The 10,351-nt window shown below is 40.5% G+C and overlaps 1 protein-coding gene across 1 annotated transcript in view; it reads right to left on the reverse strand.

The window, feature by feature from the left end:
- Positions 1-10,351, reverse strand: part of GDPD4 (glycerophosphodiester phosphodiesterase domain containing 4) — a 92,595-nt gene that overhangs the window by 4,481 nt on the left and 77,763 nt on the right. Inside the window, exons 14-16 of the mRNA XM_017533059.2 lie at positions 7,455-7,602; positions 3,535-3,617; positions 2,570-2,622 (exon numbers count right to left, since the gene is read on the reverse strand). Of these exons, the coding sequence (XP_017388548.1) occupies positions 2,570-2,622; positions 3,535-3,617; positions 7,455-7,602 (284 nt within the window). The remainder of the gene's footprint in view (positions 1-2,569; positions 2,623-3,534; positions 3,618-7,454; positions 7,603-10,351) is intronic.

The following is a 10,351-nucleotide window of genomic DNA, read 5'->3' on the forward strand; positions in this document are numbered from 1 at the left end:
TGGGATAATACATATGTCTAATATGTGTAACCAGAGGGATAATACACATGTCTAATATGTGTAACCAGAATCCCAGCAGAGGCAGAAAAATATTTGAAGAAATAAAAACTAAAAGTATGTCCAATTTGATAAAAATTATACTCCAACCAATCTAAGAATTTCACAAACTCTAGGCAAGATAGTTTCTCTCGCTCTCTCTCTCTGACACATGCACACATGCACACCAAAGTAAGCCATAATCAAACTACTAAAAACCAATAATAAAAGGAGTAATCATAAAATGTAGCCAAAGGAAAAAAGACATGTTACAGAGGAACAGGAGTAAGAAAACTGAAAACTTTACATAAGAAACTACCTAAGACAAAAGACAACAAACTTGACTCATTTAAATTGCTGAAAAATATTCCCTCACACTAGAGAGGCAATGAATGCCTTCTGGTGGTGGATGTGGCATCAGTAGATGCAGCAGTACATGCCCACCCTGGAGGTGGTATGGAACTCTGTATTTAGTAGATGAGGCTCCATTCTCCTCAACTGGAATGGATCTGGGCTGTCATTATGGCTGAGGTCCTGGCTTCTTTTTAGTCTTCCTTGTTCCTTCCCTGATTCTAAACTTGGTCCTGTACCTTCTAGGTATCTCTTCGAGGTACCCAAATAGCTTTCCAATGCCTTTTCTTTCTGCTTAGGTCAAGAAAAACCAGTTTCTGTAACAGGCAACAAAGAGCTTTTAAAAACAGGAAAAATCCTTAATTTAGTTTCTACTCACTTTTCTTATCACCATTTCAACATGGTAGTGGGTAAGGTCAAGTTAACGGAGTACTTTTTCTAAGGCATTATAGCCACCTCTTTTATCTAGGTTTATATAGTTCTTCAATTTTATTTTCAAAACTTCTTTCCCAACCATGTTTCCTTCTCATCTCCATGTTCTATCACTTCTTGGCTGGATTATTGTTATGGGCTGAGTTATGTTTCCCCAACTCCAATTTCATATGTCAGAGACCTAACCCTCAGTGTGACTGTATTTGGAGACAGGGCCCTTTCAGGAGGTAATTAAGGTTAAATGAGGCCATAAGGGTGGCACCCTAATCCAATAGGACCGGTGTCCTTATGAGAAGAGGAAGAGAGACCAGAGATCCCACTCTCCCAAACACACACAGGGGAAAGGCCATGTGAACACACAGTGAGAAGACATCAGTATTCAAGCTAAGAAGACAGTGTTCACTAGGGCTCTTCACCAAATTTGCCAGCACCTTGATCTTGGACTTCAAGCCTCCAGAACTGTGAGAAAATAAATTTCTGTTGTTCAAGCCACCCAGTCTACGGTATTTTGTTATAGCAGCCCTAGCTTACTAAGGAACAACTACTGATATAATCATAAGCTAGCTGGAGTCATTAGTTAGCTTCAGACTTCTTAACACAGCCAGTAGAGTGATCTTAACTTCCATGTAACTCGGAATCTTGTAACTTGTAACTCATATAACTTTAGATCTCCCTGCCTCAGAGAGATCTGGGTAAATTCGGCTTAAACCTTCAGTTTCGCAGCATATGAAAGACCATTGCCTTCTATTTAATTTATTCAAATTTCTAAACTTAGTTTTTCGTGATCCCTGTGGATTCATTCCTGCAACCCTAAGTGTTGTATCAGTTCCACTCATCTGCCAGGTGGTACATGGAATATCAGGAGCTTCACCATTGTCAATAAGAAATTAAATTAACTCATGATTTTGTGACTGTTCCCCCTTTACTTAAGTCTCCAGGAGTTTCGGAAGGAAATTATATCCCACATCTCACAGTCTTCTGCCTCCTAGTTGGTTTTCCTTTGACACAGCATTGGCTTCCAAAACGAGTAAATCACTGTGTGACCATCATCAAAACCCACAGAGAAATAAACTCTAGCATCCCTTCCTGTTACTAGGCCTAGTTCACTTCTTTAGCCCTTTACATTGGCTTCCTTGTGTGATACTCACTTGCCATCTCCTAATTGCCAATATACAGTGACTTGCCTCTAGTCTAGCAATTCCAGAACTGCTGAAGTTTTCTTCCTCTAGCCTCCAACATAAATCACCCACAAATGACACCCAAAAAGCACCTTCCCCCTAATGGGCATGGCAGCCACTCTGTCCTGGACCTAGATGCCTGGCTCAATGATGTCAACGGCTATACTTTTACCTGCTTCCTCACTGCTATTTGAGGGCCAGCCCCTCCCCTCTCTCCAGCCACCCTCCACAGACATCTTTCAGTTATCTTCAGCCCCTCTCTAAGTGCCTGGCACAAAGCGTGGACTTAGTGGCTGTATGACACATGAATATATGAAGAAGTGAACACCCATGCTTGAAATCTTCCAGGGGGCCTCATTGCTTAGAGGATGAAATTCAAAATCTGAGGCCTGGTGTACAGGGTCCTCCAGAATCTGTGCTCAGCCTATACTTCCCCTGGTCCCGGCCCCTACCCCACCCACAACTTTCCAAACACCCTCAGCTCTTGTTGGGGACATGAAAAGCAGCCCCTGTCTCCTGAAAGCAATGAGTAGGCATGAAGAGACAGGAGTGAGCTAGGCCTCTAACTTTACCTGTGGAATTTCTGGAGGTTTCAAGCAATTTTTCTTTTTTAGTCTCTCTCCGCCTAGAAGGAAGCAGACCAACCATGAAAAATGAAGGGGTTTAAAGAACAATGGTCTCCTCTAACGTTCCTCTTACAGGATGTTCTTCCCCATTTCATCTTGAAACTTGCAATTTTATAGCATTTGCCTGCAAGGATTCTCAAATGTTATTTTCTTGTACAGATAAAAAGATTATGGGTCAGGTATGATGGCTCATGCCTATAATCCCAGCACTTTGGGAGGCCAAGGCAGGCAGGCAGATCACCTGAGGTCAGGAGTTCAAGACCAGCCTGGCCAACATGGTGAAACCCCATCTCTACTAACATATAAAAATAGCCAGGGGTTGTGGCAGGTGCCTGTAATTCCAACTACTTGGGAGGCTGAGGCAGGAGAATCACTTGAACTCAGGAGGTGGAGGTTGCAGTGAGCTCAGATCATGCCACTGCACTCCAGCCCAGGTGACAGAGTAAGACTCCACTAAAAAGAAAGATAGATTATGGCCCAGAAAGGAGCAATTATTTTTTCAGGGTCACCTAGCAATTAAGGGACAAAGCCAGGGCTAAGACCCAGTCTTCCTGGTTCATAAACTTGCTCTTTGCACATTGCTATACCCAGTTTCATGGAAGGTGGGAAGATGGAGGCACTTGTTCTGGGCAATATTCAAGCCCTGTCCTTTCAACTGCTTCACATTGAATCCATAGTAATAGGCTTGACTAAGCTTTAGTGACAGTCCTTATCCTGAAAATATTGTCTTGTGTTGGGGAGGTCAAAGGGATGTGAGGAACCATAGACAGCATGAGAAGAGAGGTTCAGATTATAAATGCCATCTTGCCATGTGGGGTTATGGGAAGAGTATAACTGTTATTTTTTTCAATTTCCTACAAGAATCCATTTATTTTATTTTGGAAAAAATTCATTTAAAATTATATACTTACCAGTGAAAACGAAATATGGTAATAATAAAAAGTAGGGACATGATATCTGCAAGGAGCCACATGAACATATAGGACCTTGGTGTCTGCAAAACATAAAACAAACCATAGTGAAAGAACTTTACAGTTAGAAGGGATTTGGATCATATGGTCTAAGTCCCTTGCTTTGCTGCCAAGGGTGGAGGAAGAGAGGAAGAGGGGATAGATAGGCCAAGGAACCTTGATTGATGTGGCATTCTCCAACACAGAGAGTCCCTGCAAGTGTCCTAACAATCACCCTTATACATGCAGGGGGCTCTAGAGGGAACAGAACACATCTTTCATTTCACTTTTCATCTCTCAAGACAGAAGGCATAGGGGGTCTCAGAAAAGTCACACAAGTCTATTCTGGACTCAAGACCACAGTCCAGATTCTTGACTTCTATTGCTGTTTTCATGGCATGGCTTCTCAAACCTGGCTAGGCAGCCAAGCCTCCCTGGGCAGCTTTTAGTAGTACAGGTTTCTGGGTTTCACTAGAGACCTAAGGAATGAGAATGTCTGCATTTTTAACACACTCCCAGGTGACGCTGAAGCTACGTGTCTTTGAGCCAGCATTTGGGAACCATTGTTCTAAAGCATCACACTACAATTACTAAGACTCAAGTGTAACTCTCCCTTACCTACATGCCCCTCCTCTATGCTCCTTGCCCAAGTCACCTGTTTCCCAGAGGTCTGTCTTCTGGGTCCTCTCATTGAGTTTAATGCTTCCTTTCCAGCTCCAAGGCTCCCTCTCCAATTTTACTTGATGCTATTAGGGCTGGCACATTTTATCCTCTCTCAGGCCACTCTCCACCCTATCCCAAGGTCTTCCCTTGAGCTGAATAATAAAATTAACAACAACAACAGCGACACTAATGATCATGATAATAATGATAACAACTAACGTGAGCAATTAACAGGAGCCAGGTAGGTGTTCTAAGCACTTCAGGGGTATTTTCACATTTAAGCCTCACAATAGCCCTACTAGTAGAAACTCTTAACCAACTTCCACTGAACTGAGGCTCTTAATCCCCTCTGGGAAAAATATTGACTGAGGGCTGCTATAGTCAGCTGCTTGCTCCAGGAGGCCTGCCAGATGAGTAGAATGTTCACGAAGAATCAGTTGTCCTTGTTTCCCAAATGGCTTAAGCCAACTAAACTTGTTATTGTAATAGTGCAATGTAATTAGATGCTGCTTAAATATGTGAGATCTGAGTGACAAAAGTGTATCATTTTCAAAGAAACTAAGTCAAATGCTTTGAAAAACTCAATTAAGGACAAAATAGATCATTAAAGAATAAACTGCAATTAGATTATGTGTAGGTAAAACACTACAAGCCTTTGGGGGATTATAAAAATCTAGGTGGATTCCTCATTCAGACTGATTCTCCTAATGACTTTAAGTTCTTGTTCTGTTTAAAAGAAACAACAATTAGAAATCATAGCTAGTTCATTTGGATGTTTAAATAGAACTCAATCAGCTGAAATATCCTCAAAGAAATGGCTATGTCAAAAGGTGAATGAATATTTTAAAATAAAATTTGTGAGGTATGTGTGTGGCATGCTGTTTATAAAAAGGACCACAAAATTCCTTTCAAACCTATATGCAGGCCCCTACACAACATGACTTAGCTGTACTTCCCTATCAAGAGGTGAAGTCTGTTTCTCTCCCACCCTGAATCTGAACTTGACCATGTGATTTTCCTTGGCCAATGGAACCTATGCAAACACAATACTGGGAGAACCTAAAAGTGCATGTGCTTTGAGGCTTGCTCTCTCTTGCTCTTGGGAACCTGTCTCTACCAGGTGAACACACTTCAGCCAGCCATCTTGAGAATGAGGGACAACATGAAGAGAAACTTCGTCATCCCAGGTGCAACTCTCAACAAATGAACAAGGCATCGTAGACTATCCAGCCCAGCTGACCTGGCTCAAGCCAGAGGCACCACCTAGCCATCAGCCAGAATTGAGACATGATAAATATTTAAGACACTAAGTTTTAGATATTTTTATTAAGCATTAAAAGCTAACTGATAAACTATATATCATTTTTAAATGATTTCTTGCTTTAATTTTCTCAATTATGAGACCAATGACCAGACCAAATTATGTTGGACACAAGGGTTTCTACTACACTATTATTATCCCCAATTTACAAAAAGAAAAAACAAAATAAAAAACCAAAAACCACAAACAGGTTAACTAATATTTCTACATTTACACAGTAAGTAGTAGAGCCAAGATCTGAATCTAGATCTGAATCAGTCTAATTCTGGAATGTGGGCTGCCTGTAAAGACCTCTGGGATACCAGCCCCACCTCCCTGAATAAAATGACACATGCCATAAGCTGGGAACCATGCATTGGGTCCTTTAAAAATGCCTAGGCCAGGCATGGAAGGAAGTTTGTTTGTTTTACATATATCCTTTTATACTTTTTAAATTTTGAATCACGTGGATTTATCATCAACTTGAATATTAAAATGAAAAAAATGCATTCAGAAATAGTAGCATCATTTAAGTAAATGAGTACCTCCTAAAAGGACAACTTTAAGACATTATTGATTCAGGGGGATAGAATTATGCAGGGGTAGCTGCTTTCTAAATTATGCATTTTCATAATAACTGAATTTAAAAATGTTAGAAAAATACATAATATATACATGAAGGGGAGTTTTATGGGGATAGATGGGTGGAAAGGCTCCACCTGTGCCGAGTGACCTGCCATCCGAAGTTCCCTTCAGGGTCATCTCCAGAAAGCTGCCCAAGCCACCAGGGTAAGAAGTTAGCAATTTCTCCTTTCCACCAGAGGGCCTGGATGCAGTACTGACCCTGTAAGACTGTGCCCTTGACCCTGATACCTTCTCTCCTGGTTCTGACCCTGAACAGGTCAGATGCCCAGGCCAGTGAGGGTGGAGATATGGAGGAGGTAACTTGAGGCCCCTCCCCTCTTAGGCTTCTCTGTCAAAGGCTTTAAATTTCAAAACTGTTTGGAGTTTGGGTTATTACTTGGGATTGGACACTTTAATTCTGAAGTGAGGCTTTTTGATGACTAAAAGTGAACTTTTAAAAGTTATCTAAGAGTGTTTGGAAAAGCCACAGGACCTGAGGGAAATTTCATTCAAGGACAGAGAAAGGCCTAGATCACAGACAAGTTTTAAAGAATCAATGGAACAAAATTAAAGTGTTTTCTGTTGTATGCTATTGTGTCCCACTCAGTCAACCTACTTTCTATACAGATAAGACCAGGTTCTGTAGCAGTAACTGGTTGGCTGGGGGCTCCCTCCACAGACAGTGAGTGATAGGATTTGGCTGGGGTTGTAAACCAGGTCTTCAGGTCCTCAAGCCTGTGGCAGTAAGCAGCAGAAGACCTAGAACAGGCAATCAGGCCAGGCAACCAGACACTGGCTGCCCTCTTCCAAAGCAATTTGTTAGGGCACACAGTTTCCAATTCAGAGTCAAGTATGCTTGGTTTTCTCCCCACTCTCCATGCTGTTGTCAATTGTTGCCATGCCTTTACAAAGGTGGGGCTACAATAACAAAACTCTGAAGTCAGGCCTCATTCTGAATCCTACCTCACGAGACCACATGCACAGATATCTTTGCGCTTCGGTTTCCTCATGAAGATAATAACAGTGGCCAATTCAAAGGGTAAAATGACATAATGCATGTAAAGCACATTGTAAGGATTCAATAAATGTCAATTGCTACAAGAATACTAAATTTTGCCTGAAAATCCAGGAAGGATCTGTGTGAGAGAATGGAAAATACCACGTCTCCAATATTCATAGAAATCTGTGCTCTTAAGTGGCTCCCTAGGGGACAGCATAGTGGGCAACACAGGGCTGGGGGACCTGCATTGCTATTGTACCAAGCCTGGAAGAACAATCTGGACAACCAGCTTACCATGAAGAAGTGAGGGTGATTAAGCTGACTCAGGAGCCCAATGTTGTCTGTGGTCACTGAGTTAATCCTGCAGCACCATGCCAGTGAGAAAAGCCAAGGCTCATTGACGGTATATATGTTGATATGGATGTTAGCTGCTTTATAATCTCTGGAACAAAAACAGAACCCACAGGGAATTTAGACCAAGTTTCATTCTCATAATCTAAAAGGGGAACAGCCACCATGTTTGCGACATGGTGGGTTCATGCTACAATGAGATAATGGATTGGATTTAGCACCTCTGCTCCTGTAGCAACAGTGGTGTGCTGGTAAACCAGATGTCCTAAGGAGAATAATAAAAAGGAAGAAAAAAAATAATTAAAAAAAAAAAGAAAATAAAGAAACAAAGAATGGGGAAAAGGAAAAAGAAAAGGAAAGCCCTATTATAGCATTTGCAAATTTCCATGTTATAAACACTCCTACCATAGCCAATTGCAAGCTACCATTGGTAGAATCAATTTGTAGGTTCTGAGTATTTAATAATAAGCTGATATGGGCTGGCTCTGGCATGGTATTGTGTAGCAGCACCTATATATTCGCTTCTATCAGAGCACTTATCACCCCCTACTCAAATGATCTGCCCACTTATCAGTCTTCTTTACTTGACTCTAAGCAAAATAAAAGCAGAGACTGTATCTTATTTATCTCTGGATATTCAGTACCTAGCATAACACCAGGCTCCACAAATATTAATTGAAAAAATAAATAAATGAGTACCAATCTGGTGAGCTTATTAAGTTTTAAGTATAAAGAATTATTGCAAGTAATGAAAATAGGGGGAATAAAACCTAATTTTTCCTATGGCGCTATATGTCAGTGGATACTTGTGCACTGTTTATAGAGACAGGAAGAAAATAAGTGGAGGAACACCTAGTAATTCTAGCTAAGTTGTCATTTTCAGGGATTTGATTTCTCAGAAAACATACCACATAAGTGCCTTCAAAATTTTTTTTCAACTTTGAAATGGTATGGCATATTGGAAACTGCTCTGTAGAAGCCTAGGGTTGAATCCCAGCTCTCTCATATACAAGCTTAGTGAACTCTTGGCCTCAGTGTAGAAACTGTAAAATAATAACAGTGCCTCCTTAACAGAGAGGTGCTAGCAATTAGTTACCCAACATGTTAGAATTATCTATGAGCCAGTCCCTACAAACAACATAAATTTAAAAAATAAAATGAGCAAAAAATAGTAAAAAGTAACGTACTTTTGCCTTTTGAAACCAAAACTCAAAAGCCAATCACATTCCTTGTTTGTTTAAATTTTAAGTTCAGGAGATACATGTGCAGGTTTAATACATGGCTATATCACATGATACTAAATAAAAACGGGTTTGGACCCGCTACCCAAATAGTGAACATAGTACCCCATAGGTAGCTTTCCAACCCTTGCCCTTCTCCCTCTCTCCCCCATTTTGGACTCCCCAGTGTCTATCATTTCCATCTTGATGTCCATGTGTAACCAATGTTTAGCTCCCACTTATAAGTGAGAACATGTGGTATTTAATCTTCTGTTTCTGCACTAATTCACTTAGAATATGGCCTCCAGCTACATCCATGTTGCTGCAAAGGACATGAATTCATTCCTTCTTATGGCTGCGTAGTATTATATGGTGTATATGTGCCACATTTTCTTTATCTAATCCACCACTGATGAGCAGTTTCGTTGATTCCATGTCTCTGCTATTGTAAATAATGCTGCAATAAACATACAAGTACAGGTATCTTTTTAGTAGAACAATTTATTTTCCTTTGCGTAGATGCCCAGTAATGGGATTGCTGGGTCAAATGGTAGTTACATTTTAAATTCTCTGAAAAATCTCTAAACTTCTTCCCCAGGGGCTGAATTAATTTACAGTCCCACCAACAGTGTCTAAGCATTCTCTCTCTACAACCTTTTCAACATCTGTTATTTTTTTGGCTTTTTAGTAATAGCCATTCTAACTGGTGTGAGATGGTATCTCATCAGGGTTGTGATTTGTATTTCTCTGATGAGTAGTGATGCTGAGCATGTTTTCATGTTTGTTAGTCAGTTGTATGTCTTCTTTTGAGAAGTGTCTACTCATATCCTTCGCCCATTTTCTTAAACAAGTGGAGTGACATATGTGTCCATGGATTGGAAATTCAATGTAGTAAAGATGCCAATTCTCCCCTAAATTAATCTGTAAGTTTAATGAAGATCCCATAAAAAGTCCAGCAAGGGTTTTTTGTACAATCAGGCAAGTGGATTCTAAGATTTATATGGAAAAACACAGCCCTTCTATATTAAAATAATCTGAAAAAAATAGTGTGAGAGGGAATCACTCTACCTGATATTAAGACTTACTATATAGCTACAGTAATCAAGCTAGTGTGGTATAAGAGGAGAGATAGACACATAAATCAATGGAACAGAAACAAAAACCCAGAAATAGACTCAAACAAAGGTGACAAATGACTTTTGACCAAGGTGCAAAAGCAAATCAATGGAAGTAAGATAGTCTTTTCAAAAAATAGTGCTGGAGTAACTGCACAGCTATAGTTCCTAGAGAAATCAGTAAAAAATAATCCAAAGATGTAAAAAGCCGGAGCCAGATATGGCAACTCATGTCTATAACCCCAATGCTTTGGGAGGCCAAGGCAGGAGGATGGCTTCAGGCCAGGATTTTGTGACCAGCGTCACAACAGAGCGAGACTCTGTCTGTACAAAATTTTAAAAAAAATAGCCAGGTGTGGTGGCATATACCTCCAGTTCTAACTACTCTGGAGGCTGAGTCAGGAAGATTGGTTGAGCCTAGTAGTTCAAGACTACAGTGAACTATGATCACATCACTGCACTCCAGCCTGGGTGACAGAGCAAGACTTTGTCTCTATTTAAAAAA

The sequence above is a fragment of the Cebus imitator genome, unplaced genomic scaffold (genome assembly GCF_001604975.1).
Source record: "Cebus imitator isolate Cc_AM_T3 unplaced genomic scaffold, Cebus_imitator-1.0 Scaffold79, whole genome shotgun sequence".
Taxonomy (NCBI): domain Eukaryota; kingdom Metazoa; phylum Chordata; class Mammalia; order Primates; family Cebidae; genus Cebus; species Cebus imitator.